The 19,236-nt window shown below is 54.2% G+C and overlaps 1 protein-coding gene across 7 annotated transcripts in view; it reads left to right on the top strand.

Moving 5' to 3' along the window:
- The window catches only part of DLG4 (discs large MAGUK scaffold protein 4), a 282,808-nt gene that overhangs the window by 240,991 nt on the left and 22,581 nt on the right, over positions 1-19,236 (top strand). For 6 of the 7 annotated variants that reach the window (XM_083185898.1, XM_083185899.1, XM_083185901.1 and 3 more), the window contains 8 exons: positions 2,637-2,781; positions 2,947-3,085; positions 3,203-3,359; positions 3,433-3,535; positions 11,202-11,322; positions 11,515-11,685; positions 13,842-13,878; positions 19,114-19,141. In XM_083185898.1, coding sequence (XP_083042024.1) covers positions 2,637-2,781; positions 2,947-3,085; positions 3,203-3,359; positions 3,433-3,535; positions 11,202-11,322; positions 11,515-11,685; positions 13,842-13,878; positions 19,114-19,141 — 901 coding nt within the window. The remainder of the gene's footprint in view (positions 1-2,636; positions 2,782-2,946; positions 3,086-3,202; positions 3,360-3,432; positions 3,536-11,201; positions 11,323-11,514; positions 11,686-13,841; positions 13,879-19,113; positions 19,142-19,236) is intronic. The other variant, XM_083185900.1, reaches the window with a different exon arrangement.

Below are 19,236 nucleotides of genomic sequence, written 5' to 3'. Positions count from 1 at the left end.
GACATGGTGAGGTGAGGTAGTGATCCACAGTAATGAGCCGCAGGTTATATCCTGACATGGTGAGGTGAGGTAGTGATCCACAGTAATGAGCCCCAGGTTATATACAGACATGGTGAGGTGAGGTAGTGATCCACGGTAATGAGCCGCGGGTTATAGCCAGACATGGTGAGGTGAGGTAGTGATCCACAGTAATGAGCCGCAGGTTATATACAGACATGGTGAGGTGAGGTAGTGATCCACGGTAATGAGCCGCTGGTTATATCCTGACATGGCGAGGTGAGGTAGTGATCCACAGTAATGAGCCTCAGGTTATATCCAGACATGGCGAGGTGAGGTAGTGATCCACAGTAATGAGCCGCAGGTTATATCCTGACATGGTGAGGTGAGGTAGTGATCCACAGTAATGAGCCCCAGGTTATATACAGACATGGTGAGGTGAGGTAGTGATCCACAGTAATGAGCCGCAGGTTATATCCTGACATGGTGAGGTGAGGTAGTGATCCACAGTAATGAGCCCCAGGTTATATACAGACATGGTGAGGTGAGGTAGTGATCCACGGTAATGAGCCGCGGGTTATAGCCAGACATGGTGAGGTGAGGTAGTGATCCACAGTAATGAGCCGCAGGTTATATACAGACATGGCGAGGTGAGGTAGTGATCCACAGTAATGAGCCGCAGGTTATATACAGACATGGCGAGGTGAGGTAGTGATCCACAGTAATGAGCCGCAGATTATATACAGACATGGTGAGGTGAGGTAATGATCCACGGTAATGAGCCGCAGGTTATATCCAGACATGGCGAGGTGAGGTAGTGATCCACAGTAATGAGCCGCAGGTTATATACAGACATGGCGAGGTGAGGTAGTGATCCACAGTAATGAGCCGCAGGTTATATCCTGACATGGCGAGGTGAGGTAGTGATCCACAGTAATGAGCCGCAGGTTATATCCTGACATGGCGAGGTGAGGTAGTGATCCACAGTAATGAGCCGCAGATTATATACAGACATGGTGAGGTGAGGTAATGATCCACGGTAATGAGCCGCGGGTTATAGCCAGACATGGTGAGGTGAGGTAGTGATCCACAGTAATGAGCCGCAGGTTATATACAGACATGGCGAGGTGAGGTAGTGATCCACAGTAATGAGTTGTGGGTTATATCCAGACATGGCGAGGTGAGGTAGTGATCCACAGTAATGAGCCGCAGGTTATATACAGACATGGCGAGGTGAGGTAGTGATCCACAGTAATGGCGAGGTGAGGTAGTGATCCACAGTAATGAGCCGCAGGTTATATCCAGACATGGTGAGGTGAGGTAGTGATCCACGGTAACGACCTGCGGGTTATAGCCAGACATGGCGAGGTGAGGTAGTGATCCACAGTAATGAGCTGCAGGTTATACCCAGACATGGTGAGGTGAGGTAGTGATCCACGGTAACGACCTGCGGGTTATAGCCAGACATGGCGAGGTGAGGTAGTGATCCACAGTAATGAGCCGCAGGTTATATCCTGACATGGCGAGGTGAGGTAGTGATCCACAGTAATGAGCCGCAGGTTATATCCTGACATGGTGAGGTGAGGTAGTGATCCACAGTAATGAGCCGCAGGTTATATCCAGACATGGTGAGGTGAGGTAGTGATCCACAGTAATGAGCCGCAGGTTATATCCAGACATGGTGAGGTGAGGTAGTGATCCACGGTAACGAGCTGCCGGTTATATCCTGACATGGCGAGGTGAGGTAGTGATCCACAGTAATGAGTTGTGGGTTATATCCAGACATGGTGAGGTGAGGTAGTGATCCACAGTAATGAGCCGCAGGTTATATCCAGACATGGTGAGGTGAGGTAGTGATCCACGGTAACGAGCTGCCGGTTATATCCTGACATGGTGAGGTGAGGTAGTGATCCACGGTAATGAGCTGTGGGTTATATCCAGACATGGCGAGGTGAGGTAGTGATCCACGGTAACGAGCCGCAGGTTATATCCTGACATGGTGAGGTGAGGTAGTGATCCACAGTAATGAGCCGCAGGTTATATCCAGACATGGCGAGGTGAGGTAGTGATCCACAGTAATGAGCCGCAGGTTATATACAGACATGGCGAGGTGAGGTAGTGATCCACAGTAATGAGCCGCAGGTTATATCCAGACATGGCGAGGTGAGGTAGTGATCCACAGTAATGAGCCGCAGGTTATATACAGACATGGCGAGGTGAGGTAGTGATCCACGGTAATGAGCCGCAGGTTATATCCTGACATGGTGAGGTGAGGTAGTGATCCACAGTAATGAGCCGCAGGTTATATACAGACATGGCGAGGTGAGGTAGTGATCCACAGTAATGAGCCGCAGGTTATATCCAGACATGGCGAGGTGAGGTAGTGATCCACAGTAATGAGCCGCAGGTTATATACAGACATGAATCTGTGAGTAGGGCAGAATTTCAGACTACATCAGACCTTCCTCACAATATCACCAGACCCAGCTATAGGGGGCACTCCCATGATCACTGAGCGTTCATCCATAGCTATGCTACTGACCTGGGCCACGGATTTTTGATTCACTCAGCCCCTCCCCTGAAGTCTAACAATGAGATGCTTCTTCCCGGTAGCGTAACCCGGTGTTCCCCTCATCCAGGTGAATCACGTCAGCCTCGAAGATGTAATGCATGAAGATGCGGTTGCAGCTTTGAAGAATACATCAGATATTGTCTATCTGAAAGTGGCCAAACCAACCAACGTTTATCTGAATGATTCCTACGCACCTCCCGATATCACCACATGTAAGAGTCTCAGTTCTACTTTACTCTCGTTCCTCATTCTTCCTTTTATTCTTCTTATCCGTCACTTTCTGTCTTCACCCCATTCGTCTCCTTCCCACCCATTCATTTCTATGGACCTACCGATGATAGCACCTTCTCAGCTATCTGTTCCTCTCTCTCCTCCAGCCTACTCTCAGCAACTGGACAGCGACTTGTGTCATCCCAGTTACCTGGGCCCTGAGTATGCGCCAGTGATGACTCCAACCTCACCCCGCAGATACTCCCCCATTCCTAAAGAGCTAATGGGAGAGGAGGAGGTACCACGGTAAGCGAGATGGGGAATGAGGAATCTGGTGGGGGTAGGGTATACTGTAGGCGGGGGAAGGGGCTGAAGAGGGTCCTCTCAGACTGAGCGATGTAAGGACAACGTTATGTGCCGCAGGGAACCGCGCAGAATTGTGATACATCGTGGATCTACTGGTCTGGGCTTTAATATCGTTGGCGGAGAAGATGGCGAAGGGATATTTATCTCGTTTATCTTGGCTGGTGGTCCGGCAGACCTGAGCGGAGCATTGAGGAAGGGAGATCAGATTATGTCTGTGAGTCTCATTGCTGCCAGTCTCCGTATATATTAGCACATTGCATGTGTCCATAACCCGTCATTGTATGTAGGTGAATGGGGTGGACCTCAGGAATGCTACGCATGAACAAGCCGCGCTGGCACTGAAGAATGCTGGTCAGATCGTCACCATCATTGCGCAGTACAAGCCTGAGGGTAAGTGACACCCTTTATATAAATGTCATATACGTATCAGGTGGTTCCCGTTACAGCCATGTATGATTCTTATCAGGTAGGTGGGCATTATGAATAACACGTGGGGCGCACTTCTCTATCCGGTATCACACGTGGGGCGCGCTTCTCTATCCGCTATCACACACGGGGCGCGCTTCTCTATCCGCTATCACACACGGGGCGCGCTTCTCTATCCGCTATCACACACGGGCGCGCTTCTCTATCCGCTATCACACACGGGGCGCGCTTCTCTATCCGCTATCACACACGGGGCGCGCTTCTCTATCCGCTGTCACACACGGGGTGTGCTTCTCTATCCGCTATCACACACGGGGCGCGCTTCTCTATCCGCTATCACACACGGGGCGCGCTTCTCTATCCGCTATCACACACGGGGCGCGCTTCTCTATCCGCTATCACACACGGGGCGCGCTTCTCTATCCGCTATCACACACGGAGCGCGCTTCTCTATCCGCTATCACACACGGGGCGCGCTTCTCTATCCGCTATCACACACGGGGCGCGCTTCTCTATCCGCTATCACACACGGGGCGCGCTTCTCTATCTGCTATCACACACGGGGCGCGCTTCTCTATCCGCTATCACACACAGGGCGCGCTTCTCTATCCGCTATCACACACGGGGCGCGCTTCTCTATCCACTATCACACGTGGGGCGCGCTTCTCTATCCACTATCACACACGGGGCGCGCTTCTCTATCCGCTATCACACACGGGGCGCGCTTCTCTATCCGCTATCACACACGGGGCGCGCTTCTCTATCCGCTATCACACACAGGGCGCGCTTCTCTATCCGCTATCACACACGGGGCGCGCTTCTCTATCCACTATCACACGTGGGGCGCGCTTCTCTATCCACTATCACACACGGGGCGCGCTTCTCTATCCGCTATCACACACGGGGCGCGCTTCTCTATCCGCTATCACACACGGGGCGCGCTTCTATATCCGCTATCACACACGGGGCGCGCTTATCTATCCGCTATCACACACGGGGCGCGCTTCTCTATCCGCTATCACATGTGGGGCGCACTTCTCTATCCGCTCCGCTATGACACACGGGGAGCGCTTCTCTATCCGCTATCACACACAGGGCGTGCTTCTCTATCCGCTATCACACACGGGGCGCGCTTCTCTATCCGCTATCACACACAGGGCGTGCTTCTCTATCCGCTATCACACACAGGGCGTGCTTCTCTATCCGCTATCACACACTGGGCGCGCTTCTCTATCCGCTATCACACACGGGGCGCGCTTCTCTATCCGCTATCACACACAGGGCGCGCTTCTCTATCCGCTATCACACACGGGGCGCTTCTCTATCCGCTATCACACACGGGGCACGCTTCTCTATCCGCTATCACACACGGGGCGCGCTTCTCTATCCGCTATCACACACGGGGCGCGCTTCTCTATCCGCTATCACACACAGGGCGCGCTTCTCTATCCGCTATCACACACGGGGCGCGCTTCTCTATCCGCTATCACACACGGGGCGCGCTTCTCTATCCGCTATCACACACGGGGCGCGCTTCTCTATCCGCTATCACACACGGGGCGCGCTTCTCTATCCGCTATCACACACGGGGCGCGCTTCTCTATCCGCTATCACACACGGGGCGCGCTTATCTATCCGCTATCACACACGGGGCGCGCTTCTCTATCCGCTATCACATGTGGGGCGCACTTCTCTATCCGCTCCGCTATGACACACAGGGCGTGCTTCTCTATCCGCTATCACACACAGGGCGTGCTTCTCTATCCGCTATCACACACGGGGCGCGCTTCTCTATCCGCTATCACACACAGGGCGTGCTTCTCTATCCGCTATCACACACAGGGCGTGCTTCTCTATCCGCTATCACACACTGGGCGCGCTTCTCTATCCGCTATCACACACGGGGCGCGCTTCTCTATCCGCTATCACACACAGGGCGCGCTTCTCTATCCGCTATCACACACGGGGCGCTTCTCTATCCGCTATCACACACGGGGCGCGCTTCTCTATCCGCTATCACACACGGGGCGCGCTTCTCTATCCGCTATCACACACGGGGCGCGCTTCTCTATCCGCTATCACACACAGGGCGCGCTTCTCGATCCGCTATCACACACGGGGCGCGCTTCTCTATCCGCTATCACACACGGGGCGCGCTTCTCTATCCGCTATCACACACGGGGCGCGCTTCTCTATCCGCTATCACACACGGGGCGCACTTCTCTATCCGCTATCACACACGGGGCGTGCTTCTCTATCCGCTATCACACACGGGGCGCGCTTCTCTATCCGCTATGACACACGGGGCGCGCTTCTCTATCCGCTATCACACACGGGGCGCGCTTCTCTATCCGCTATCACACACGGGGCGCGCTTCTCTATCCGCTATCACTCACGGGGCGCGCTTCTCTATCCGCTATCACTCACGGGGCGCGCTTCTTTATCCGCTATCACATGTGGGGCGCGCTTCTCTATCCGCTATCACACACGGGCGCGCTTCTCTATCCGCTATCACACACGGGGCGCGCTTCTCTATCCGCTATCACACACGGGGCGCGCTTCTCTATCCGCTATCACACACGGGGTGCGCTTCTCTATCCGCTATCACACGTGGGGCGCGCTTCTCTATCCGCTATCACACACGGGGCGCGCTTCTCTATCCGCTATCACACACGGGGCGCGCTTCTCTATCCGCTATCACACACGGGGCGTGCTTCTCTATCAGCTATGACACACGGGGCGCGCTTCTCTATCCGCTATCACACACGGGGCGCGCTTCTCTATCCGCTATCACACACGGGGCGCGCTTCTCTATCCGCTATCACACACGGGGCGCGCTTCTCTATCCGCTATCACACACGGGGCGCGCTTCTCTATCCGCTATCACACACGGGGCGCGCTTCTCTATCCGCTATGACACACGGGGCGCGCTTCTATATCCGCTATCACACACGGGGCGCGCTTCTCTATCCGCTATCACACACGGGGCGCGCTTCTCTATCCGTTATCACACACGGGCGCGCTTCTCTATCCGCTATCACACACGGGGCGCGCTTCTCTATCCGCTATCACACACGGGCGCGCTTCTCTATCCGCTATCACACACGGGGCGCGCTTCTCTATCCGCTATCACACACGGGGCACGCTTCTCTATCCGCTATCACACACGGGGCGCGCTTCTCTATCCGCTATCACACACGGGGCGCGCTTCTCTATCCGCTATCACACACGGGGCGCGCTTCTATATCCGCTATCACACACGGGGCGCGCTTATCTATCCGCTATCACACACGGGGCGCGCTTCTCTATCCGCTATCACATGTGGGGCGCACTTCTCTATCCGCTCCGCTATGACACACGGGGCGCGCTTCTCTATCCGCTATCACACACAGGGCGTGCTTCTCTATCCGCTATCACACACGGGGCGCGCTTCTCTATCCGCTATCACACACAGGGCGTGCTTCTCTATCCGCTATCACACACAGGGCGTGCTTCTCTATCCGCTATCACACACTGGGCGCGCTTCTCTATCCGCTATCACACACGGGGCGCGCTTCTCTATCCGCTATCACACACAGGGCGCGCTTCTCTATCCGCTATCACACACGGGGCGCTTCTCTATCCGCTATCACACACGGGGCACGCTTCTCTATCCGCTATCACACACGGGGCGCGCTTCTCTATCCGCTATCACACACGGGGCGCGCTTCTCTATCCGCTATCACACACAGGGCGCGCTTCTCTATCCGCTATCACACACGGGGCGCGCTTCTCTATCCGCTATCACACACGGGGCGCGCTTCTCTATCCGCTATCACACACGGGGCGCGCTTCTCTATCCGCTATCACACACGGGGCGCGCTTCTATATCCGCTATCACACACGGGGCGCGCTTATCTATCCGCTATCACACACGGGGCGCGCTTCTCTATCCGCTATCACATGTGGGGCGCACTTCTCTATCCGCTCCGCTATGACACACGGGGCGCGCTTCTCTATCCGCTATCACACACAGGGCGTGCTTCTCTATCCGCTATCACACACGGGGCGCGCTTCTCTATCCGCTATCACACACAGGGCGTGCTTCTCTATCCGCTATCACACACAGGGCGTGCTTCTCTATCCGCTATCACACACTGGGCGCGCTTCTCTATCCGCTATCACACACGGGGCGCGCTTCTCTATCCGCTATCACACACAGGGCGCGCTTCTCTATCCGCTATCACACACGGGGCGCTTCTCTATCCGCTATCACACACGGGGCGCGCTTCTCTATCCGCTATCACACACGGGGCGCGCTTCTCTATCCGCTATCACACACGGGGCGCGCTTCTCTATCCGCTATCACACACAGGGCGCGCTTCTCTATCCGCTATCACACACGGGGCGTGCTTCTCTATCCGCTATGACACACGGGGCGCGCTTCTCTATCCGCTATCACACACGGGGCGCGCTTCTCTATCCGCTATCACACACGGGGCGCGCTTCTCTATCCGCTATCACACACGGGGCGCGCTTCTCTATCCGCTATCACACACGGGGCGCGCTTCTCTATCCGCTATCACACACGGGGCGCGCTTCTCTATCCGCTATGACACACGGGGCGCGCTTCTATATCCGCTATCACACACGGGGCGCGCTTCTCTATCCGCTATCACACACGGGGCGCGCTTCTCTATCCGTTATCACACACGGGTGCGCTTCTCTATCCGCTATCACACACGGGGCGCGCTTCTCTATCCGCTATCACACACGGGCGCGCTTCTCTATCCGCTATCACACACGGGGCGCGCTTCTCTATCCGCTATCACACACGGGGCACGCTTCTCTATCCGCTATCACACACGGGGCGCGCTTCTCTATCCGCTATCACACACGGGGCGCGCTTCTCTATCCGCTATCACACACGGGGCGCGCTTCTCTATCCGCTATCACACACAGGGCGCGCTTCTATATCCGCTATCACACACAGGGCGCGCTTCTCTATCCGCTATCACACACGGGGCGCGCTTCTCTATCCGCTATCACACACGGGGCGCGCTTCTCTATCCGCTATCACACACGGGGCGCGCTTCTCTATCCGCTATCACACACGGGGCGCGCTTCTCTATCCGCTATCACACACGGGGCGCGCTTCTCTATCCGCTATCACACACGGGGCGCGCTTCTCTATCCGCTATCACACACGGGGCGCGCTTCTCTATCCGCTATCACACACGGGGCGCGCTTCTCTATCCGCTATCACACACGGGGCGCGCTTCTCTATCCGCTATCACACACGGGGCGTGCTTCTCTATCCGCTATCACACACGGGGCGCGCTTCTCTATCCGCTATCACACACGGGGCGCGCTTCTCTATCCGCTATCACACACGGGGCGCGCTTCTCTATCTGCTATCACACACGGGGCGTGCTTCTCTATCCGCTATGACACACAGGGCGCGCTTCTCTATCCGCTATGACACACGGGGCGCGCTTCTCTATCCGCTATCACACACAGGGCGCGCTTCTCTATCCGCTATCACACACGCGGCGCGCTTCTCTATCCGCTATCACACGTGGGGCGCGCTTCTCTATCCGCTATCACACACAGGGCGCGCTTCTCTATCCGCTATCACACACAGGGGGCGCTTCTCTATCCGCTATCACACACGGGGCGCGCTTCTCTATCCGCTATCACACACGGGGCGCGCTTCTCTATCCGCTATCACACACGGGGCACGCTTCTCTATCCGCTATCACACACGGGGCACGCTTCTCTATCCGCTATCACACGTGGGGTGCGCTTCTCTATCTGCTATCACACGGGGCGCGCTTCTCTATCCGCTATCACACACGGGGCGCGCTTCTATATCCGCTATCACACACGGGGCGCGCTTCTCTATCCGCTATCACACACGGGGCGCTTCTCTATCCGCTATCACACACGGGGCGCGCTTCTATATCCGCTATCACACACGGGGCGCGCTTCTCTATCCGCTATCACACACGGGGCGCGCTTCTATATCCGCTATCACACACGGGGCGCGCTTCTCTATCCGCTATCACACACGGGCGTGCTTCTCTATCCACTATCACACACGGGGCGCGCTTCTCTATCCGCTATCACACGTGGGGCGCGCTTCTCTATCTGCTATCACACACGGGGCGCGCTTCTCTATCCGCTATCACACACGGGGCGCGCTTCTCTATCCGCTATCACACTCGGGGTGTGCTTCTCTATCCACTATCACACACGGGGTGTGCTTCTCTATCCGCTATCACACACGGGGCGCGCTTCTCTATCCGCTATCACACACGGGGCTCGCTTCTCTATCCGCTATGACACACGGGGCACGCTTCTCTATCCGCTATCACACACGGGGCGCGCTTCTCTATCCGCTATCACACACGGGGCGCGCTTCTCTATCCGCTATCACACACGGGGCTCGCTTCTCTATCCGCTATGACACACGGGGCACGCTTCTCTATCCGCTATCACACACGGGGCGCGCTTCTCTATCCGCTATCACACACAGGGCGCGCTTCCCTATCCGCTATCACACACAGGGCGCGCTTCTCTATCCGCTATCACGCACGGGGCGCGCTTCTCTATCCGCTATCACACACGGGGCGTGCTTCTCTATCCGCTATCACACACGGGGCGCGCTTCTCTATCCGCTATCACACACGGGGCGCGCTTCTCTATCCGCTATCACACACGGGCGCGCTTCTCTATCCGCTATCACACACGGGCGCGCTTCTCTATCCGCTATCACACACGGGGCGCGCTTCTCTATCCGCTATCACACACAGGGCGCGCTTATCTATCCGCTATCACACACGGGGCGTGCTTCTCTATCCGCTATCACACACGGGGCGCGCTTCTCTATCCGCTATCACACACAGGGCGCGCTTCTCTATCCGCTATCACACACGGGGCGCGCTTCTCTATCCGCTATCACACACGGGGCGCGCTTCTCTATCCGCTATCACACACAGGGCGCGCTTCTCTATCCGCTATCACACACGGGGCGCGCTTCTCTATCCGCTATCACACACGGGGCGCGCTTCTCTATCCGCTATCACACACGGGGCGCGCTTCTCTATCCGCTATCACACACGGGGCGCGCTTCTCTATCCGCTATCACACACAGGGCGCGCTTCTCTATCCGCTATCACACACGGGGCGCGCTTCTCTATCCGCTATCACACACGGGGCGCGCTTCTCTATCCGCTATCACACACAGGGCGCGCTTCTCTATCCGCTATCACACACGGGGCGCGCTTCTCTATCCGCTATCACACACGGGGCGCGCTTCTCTATCCGCTATCACACACGGGGCGCGCTTCTCTATCCGCTATCACACACGGGGCGCGCTTCTCTATCCGCTATTACACACGGGGCGCGCTTCTCTATCCGCTATCACACACGGGGCGCGCTTCTATATCCGCTATCACACACAGGGCGCGCTTCTCTATCCGCTATCATTGATGGATGTATACTCGTAGCACAGTGGAAATGATTGGCTTTCCTCATGTTATTTAGCTGAGCAATAGGAAGCAGCTGTTGGTAGAGATGGGGGCAGAATGTCAGCGTGTTACTGTCAGGGGGAAGCCATGCGTGCCAATAAGTGTTTGTGTCTCCGCAGAATACAGCAGGTTTGAAGCCAAGATTCATGACTTGCGGGAACAGCTGATGAACAGCAGCCTGGGATCAGGGAGTGCATCGCTCCATAACGCCAACGGCAGCAAGAGAGGATTCTACATCAGGTGTGGAGGCACAGAGTGGGGACGTAGGGGCAGGACACAGAGCGAAAAGGGTGTTCTGCAGCAGCTGGTTCTGGTGGTGGTGGGGAGATGACAGTAGGGTCCTAGTGCCTATTGTTGCTCCATATGGATGGTACATTGCCCCTCTTCCCCGCGTATGAGCGCACCACTAATGTCTGCACCCCTTACCCACAGGGCACTCTTCGACTATGACAAGACCCGGGACTGCGGCTTCCTCAGCCAGGCCCTGAGCTTTAAGTTTGGGGATGTTCTGCATGTCCTAGATGCGAGTGATGAAGAGTGGTGGCAGGCGCGGCGTGTCCAGCCCGAAGGAGAGGAGATCGGCTTCATCCCCAGCAAGAGAAGGTGAGACACCGATACCGTGAGAGTGATCCTCCTGGTGGGGAAGCAGGACAACCGAGGGCCAGAGAATTACTGTATGTACCGGCACTGACTAGCACACTCTAACCGGCAGCGACCAGCGCACCGTAACCGGCAGCGACCAGCGCACCGTAACCGGCAGCGACCAGCGCACCGTAACCGGCAGCGACCAGCGCACCGTAACCGGCAGCGACCAGCGCACCGTAACCGGCAGCGACCAGCGCACCGTAACCGGCAGCGACCAGCGCACCGTAACCGGCAGCGACCAGCGCACCGTAACCGGCAGCGACCAGCGCACCGTAACCGGCACCGACCAGCGCACTGTAACCGGCACCGACCAGCGCATGTAACCGGCACCGACTAGCGCATTGTAACCGGCACTGACCAGCGCACTGTAACCGGCACGACCAGCGCACTGTAACCGGCACCGCCCAGCGCACTGTAACCAGCACCGACCAGCGCACTGTAACCGGCACCGACCAGCGCACTGTAACCGGCACGACTAGTACATTGTAACCAGCACTGACCAGCGCACTGTAACCGGCACCGACCAGCGCACTGTAAACGGCACTGACTAATACACTGTAACCGGCACTGACCAGCACACCAGCAGTAATTCTCTGGCCCTCTAACCGCCACTGACCAGCACACTGTAACCCGCACTGACCAGCACACTGTAACCGGCACCGACCAGCACACCCTAACTGACACCGACCAGCACACCCTAACTGACACCGACCAGCACACTGTAACCGGCACTGACCAGCGCACCGTAACCGGCACCGACCAGCCCACTGTAACCGGCACCGACCAGCCCACTGTAACCGGCACCGACCAGCACACTGTAACCGGCACTGACCAGCGCACCGTAACCGGCATCGACCAGCGCACCGTAACCGACCAGCGCGCTGTAACCGGCACCGACCAGCACACTGGAACCGGCACCGACCAGCGCGCTGTAACCGGTAGCGACCAGCGCGCTGTAACCGGCACTGACCAGCGCACCGTAACCGGCACCGACCAGCCCACTGTAACTGGCACCGACCAGCGCACTGTAACCGGCATCGACCAGCGCACTGTATCCGGCACCGACCAGCGCGCTGTAACCGGCACCGACCAGCGCGCTGTAAACGGCACCGACCAGCGCACTGTAACCGGCACCGACCAGCGCACTGGAACCGGCACCGACCAGCGCACTGGAACCAGAAATGGCCGGCATAGTATAGTAACCAGCAGTTCCAGTATATACATCCTTTGTTACAGGACACTTTGTGGAGGTTCTGCGTGTCGGTAGGATAATGTACAATATATAAGGCTGCACAATATAAAGAGTAATGTCAGTCTGAGCATGCTCACATCCAATGTTGGCATGGATGTAGAGCAGGCATTCCCAACTACGGTCCTCAAGGCACACCAACAGTGCAGGTTTTAGTGATATCCAGGCTTCAGCACAGATGGTTTAATCAGAATCCCTCAGATACTAATTAAGTCACCTGTGCTCAAGCCTGGATAACTACAAAACCTGCACTGTTGGTGTGCCTTGAGGACCGTGGTTGGGAAAGCCTGATGTAGACACTATAAGCAGCCAGCCCCCAGGTGCAGTCGCAGAGGGTGACATTTAACAGGAATCAATATTTTTTTGAAAATTTCACTTTTTGACGCAAATTCGTACATTCTGACCTGGCGATTTTTAGTGACACTTCAGTTCGCATCCAGGGGTTTTCCCATTATAAAGTATACAACTCGCAAATTTAATGGGATGCGATTTTTGGTAAAGGTTACTAAAAATCGCCAAACAAATAGACCAGGTTCTGACAGGGGAATCTGACAGAACCGTACGAGTTAAAAATGTTGTTTAAAGTAAAGTAATAATAATAAAAATAAAAAGACTTGGGGTCCCCCCTCCTGAGCCGGTCCTGGTGTCATAAAATCACGGGACGAACAAACAGGGGTCCCCAGGGCCGGATTAAGCCTTCAGGGGGAACTTTACACAGGGGCCCCCTCCCACTTGTCATTACTGGCCACAAAGTGCACGGGAGATTATTACACTGTCACAACACAGAGAAGAGGCAGCAAAATCTTGGTTAATGGCTGTCCCGGTCTGACTGTCCCATTTCACCGCCGTTTCTCTCTCTCCGCAGAGTGGAAAGACGAGAGTGGTCTCGGTTAAAGGTAAAGGTGAGACGATGTTGTGTTGTGATGCCGGTGTGACTGTCTGTTGTGTTATTACTGTGTATATAATCCGGACACACCGAAGTAATAAGCCGTTACGTACCTGTAGAATTCCCCAGCAGGGATCCCGCTCCCTGACTATGTCATGTGACCACTGGCTGCAATGGCTGACACCCGCTGGCTTCAGGGCCACCCCATTCTCTGTATTTCACAGATCAGTAGATTGCAGAACCTCCTAGTGATCTGGCCTACATTCCTCATGGTCCGCTCCCCTACAGATATAGCCACACTCATTGTTAGTGCAGTCACGCCATCCAGGTATCTACGGTGCACTAAGACGTAAGAGGATCCACAGCTTGGCGCTGATTGCTCCACTAATGGAAACTACAGTACAGTGCTGAGTACCTGCGACACTACAGAATACAATGTACAGTACAGTGCTGAGTACCTGCAACACTACAGAATACACAATGTACAGTATAGGAATGTATGTAGTAAGGAATGCCAAGCAGCTCAGTACATAATACAGTGCTGAGTACCTGCAGCAGTACAGAATACAATGTACAGTACAGTGCTGTGTACCCGCGGCACTACCCGTAGAACTACAGAATACAATGTACAGTACAGTGCTGAGTACCTGCAACACTACCTGCAGCAGTACAGAATACAATGTACAGTACAGTGCTGATTACCCGCAGCACTACAGAATACAATGTACAGTACAGTGCTGAGTACCCGCGGCACTACAGAATACAATGTACAGTACAGTGCTGATTACCCGCGGCACTACCGAATACAATGTACAATACAGTGTGGAGTTCCCACGACACTACAAAATACAATGTTCAGTAGAGTGCTGAGTACCAGCGGCACTACCCGCAGAACTACAGAATACATTGTACAGTACAGTGCTGAGTAACCACGGCACTACCCACAGAACTACGGAATACAATGTACAGTACATTGTGGAGTACCCGTGGCAGAACTACGGCATACAATGTACAGTACAGTGCTGAGTACCTATAGAAATACCCGTGGCACTACAGAATACAATGTACAGTACAGTGCTAAGTACCCGCAGCACTACAGAATATAATGCACAGTACAGTGCTGAGGAATACATGAACAAATGTAGCAAGGCGTTCCAGGCGGCTCAGTGCACAGTGCTGAGTACCCGCGGCACTTCCATCGGCACTAAAGAATACAATGTACATACAGAAATGTATGTAGCAAGGCATGCCAAGGAGCTCCGTGCACAGTACAGTGCTGAGCACCCGTGGCACTACAGAACACAATGTACTGTACAGTGCTGAGTACCCGTGGCCTTACAGAATACTATGTATAGTACAGAAATGTACTGTATGTAGTAAGGCGTGTCCAGTGGCTCAGTGCACAGTACAGTGCTGAGTACCCACGGCACTATGAAATACAATGTACAGTACTGAGTACCCATGGCCTTACAGAATACTATGTACAGTACAGGAATGTATGTAGTAAGGCGTGCCCAGCAGCTCAGTGCACAGTACAGTGCAGAGTACCCGCAGCACTACATAATACTATGTACAGTACCGGAATGTATGTAGTAAGGCGTGCCAGGTAGCTCAGTGCACGGTACAGTGCTAAGTACCTGCGGAACTACCCGCAGAATTACAGAATACAATGTACAGTACAGTGCTGAGTACCTGCAGCACTACAGAAAACAATGTACAGTACAATGCTGTAGTACCCGCTGCACTACAGAATACAATGTACAGTACAGGAATTTATGTATTAAGGTGAGCCAGGTAGCTCAGCGCTGAGTACCTGCGGCACTACCCGTAGCACTACAGAATACAATGCACAGTACATGAATGTCTGTAGTAAGGCGTGCCCGGCAGCTCAGTGCACAGTGCAGTAATTACAGGTCCTGCGGCACTACCTGCAGCACTACAGAATACTATGTACAGTACAGGAATGTCTAGTAAGGCATGCCCGGCGGCTCAGTGCACAGTACAGTAATTAGAGGTCCTGCGGCACTACCTGCAGCACTACAGAATACTATGTACAGTACAGGAATGTCTAGTAAGGCATGCCCGGCGGCTCAGTGGCTCAGTGCACAGTACAGTAATTACAGGTCCTGTGGCACTACCTGCAGCACTACAGAATACTATGTACAGTACAGGAATGTCCAGTAAGGCATGCCCGGCGGCTCAGTGCAAAGTGCAGTAATTACAGGTCCTGCGGCACTACCCGCAGCACTACAGAATACTATGTACAGTACAGGAATGTCTAGTAAGGCATGCCCGGCGGCTCAGTGCACAGTACAGTAATTACAGGTCCTGCGGCACTACCCGCAGCACTACAGAATACTATGTACAGTACAGGAATGTCTAGTAAGGCATGCCTGGCGGCTCAGTGCACCGTACAGTAATTACAGGTCCTCCGGCACTACCTGCAGCACAACAGAATACTATGTACAGTACAGGAATTTCTAGTAAGGCGTGCCCGGCGGCTCAGTGCACAGTACAGTAATTACAGGTCCTGCGGCACTACCTGCAGCACTACAGAATACTATGTACAGTACAGGAATGTCTAGTAAGGCGTGCCCGGCGGCTCAGTGCACAGTGCAGTAATTACAGGTCCTGCGGCACTACCTGCAGCACAACAGAATACTATGTACAGTACAGGAATGTCAAGTAAGGCGTGCCCGGCAGCTCAGTGCACAGTACAGTAATTACAGGTCCTGCGGCACTAACTGCAGCACTACAGAATACTATGTACAGTACAGGAATGTCTAGTAAGGCATGCCCGGCGGCTCAGTGCACAGTACAGTAATTACAGGTCCTCCGGCACTACCTGCAGCACTACAGAATACTATGTACAGTACAGGAATGTCTAGTAAGGCATGCCCGGCGGCTCAGTGCACAGTACAGTAATTACAGGTCTTGAGGCACTACAGAATACTATGTACAGTACATGAATGTCTGTAGTAAGGCATGCCCGGCGGCTCAGTGCACAGTACAGTAATTACAGGTCCTGGGGCACTACCTGCAGCACTACAGAATACTATGTACAGTACAGGAATGTCTAGTAAGGTGTGCCCAGCGGCTCAGTGCACAGTGCAGTAATTACAGGTCCTGCGGCACTACCTGCAGCACTACAGAATACTATGTACAGTACAGGAATGTCTAGTAAGGCATGCCCAGCGGCTCAGTGCACAGTACAGTAATTACAGGTCCTGCGGCACTACCTGCAGCACTACAGAATACTATGTACAGTACAGGAATGTCTAGTAAGGCATGCCCGGCGGCTCAGTGCACAGTGCAGTAATTACAGGTCCTGCAGCACTACAGAATACTATGTACAGTACAGGAATGTCTGTAGTAAGGCATGCCCGGCGGCTCAGTGCACAGTACAGTAATTACAGGTCCTGTGGCACTACCTGCAGCACTACAGAATACTATGTACAGTACAGGAATGTCTAGTAAGGCGTGCCCGGCGGCTCAGTGCACAGTGCAGTAATTACAGGTCCTGCAATAATATATAAGGTGTCAGCGTATAATGACAGTGCCTGGGTTACGGTTCCCGCTCACCTTACTCATGCGCAGTGGTGATTATCAAAAGTGACATCTAGTGGACGAATATAAGTATTACACTCGCCAACAACTCCATATGTGACACGAAACCTCAATGTACCACGCTGCAATATATGTACCACCCTGCGACAAGGCGCAGTGCGACTCCTGTATCTAGGTCTGTCTGTAAAGTAATGAGACTGTTCTGGTTGGCACGCAAATCTGCGAAGCGCAGGGGAGCGAATGGAACTGAATAAGGTCCTAAATTTGGGTAAAACTATTTATTGAACCTTCAGATACATAGGGTTAATACTCTACAAAGTTTGACCCCTGAGCATCAATTAACCATTGCCAGCATGTCCGCCAAGCTTGGAACGCCTCCTGGAAGGCATTGACCGGAATGTCGTTGTGTACCCTCATCATGGCCGCACCCACTTTGTCTACAGTCTGACACTGGTGTCCTTTCAGGCCACGTTTGATCTGGGGGAACAAAACAGAAGTCAACTGCGGTCAGACTCGGACGAGGCAGCGTAGTCACGTTGTGCTGGGGTTCCCTCACTGGCAGCAATGTGTGACTTGGCGCATTGACGTGATAGAGGACCCGGGTAGTGGCCATTTCCTTGCGGAGGACCCTGTGTCTCAAGCCACTGAGCGCTCCTGTGTAAAATGCACCGGTGACAGTTTGGGCGGATCGGAGAAATTCCTTATGACCCTTCGAGTCGAAAAAGACAATGAGCATGGATTTGGTGCTTGATTTGCTCATTTGACCCTTTTGGGGTGAGGTGAAGATGGCGTGTGGTCTCTGGATCATACTTAAAGATCCACGTTTTGGCACCTGTTATCACGCTCCAAAGGTTCATGGGAAATCACCACGCGCGTGTCCTTTTGGATCATGAGTCACTACCTTGGGAACCAATCAGGCACACACCTTTCACATTGCTGATTAGTCGGTCACGATCCCTCGCACAGTAGTTATTGGATGTCCTGTTCCCACTCGCGCACTTTTAGCTCATTTCGGCTTGTTGCTGGTCGCCCAGAGCGTGTATCGCCTGTAACGTCTTCTCTTCCCTCCTCCTCCTCCTCCTCGGATTTAAACCAGCGGTAAACTTGCGCCTTGTACAAGGATTCCTCCGTCTGAAGCATGACAAGCCTCTCGGTACCAGATTTCACGAATTTAGCACAAAACTTGATCGCATATCGTTGCCCGATGGTACGCGCCATCTTAAGCCTCGTTGGAGATAAAGCAGGACACTTTGTTTATGGCTTGATCCATACACTGCTCTGAGACACCCATCCCCCTACAGCGCCGCCATGCGCCTGATAGAATAAGCCTCATTACTCTGCGGACAGACCCTGTATACGCCGTAGGTAGGATATATGACCGTGGCTATATCACATAGGAGCTGTCTGTATCTTGTGGGTGATCCAAGACGCGGTACATGGGTGGGATATGCGTTCCTATAGAGACCATCTTCTCCTGCGCACTTCCTGTAGGACCTCCCACCCCAGCGCTCCCATCCAGATCCCCAATCAGAGCGGCCGGAGGCACCGCCACAATGTCCCTGGGTAGGGGGCTCCGAGCACCTGACAATTGTGTAATCGTTGTGTGTCATTGTGTCTGGTGACCGACTCTCGCACTGAGATTGTTTGTATCTCTGCCTTTCCACTTCTCTCCTCTGCTGCGCAGGATCGAAGCAGCACCACAGGGTCTCAGAGTATGTATCTATCACCAGGCCTATCTTACCGCTCTGCTGTTCCATTATATCTACTACACCTCACACTTACTGCTATCCCTGTGCTATGTCACTAC

This window comes from Crinia signifera, chromosome 4 (assembly GCF_055691185.1).
Source record: "Crinia signifera chromosome 4, ASM5569118v1, whole genome shotgun sequence".
NCBI classification, from domain to species: domain Eukaryota; kingdom Metazoa; phylum Chordata; class Amphibia; order Anura; family Myobatrachidae; genus Crinia; species Crinia signifera.
This window is presented reverse-complemented; position numbering and strand designations above follow the sequence as displayed.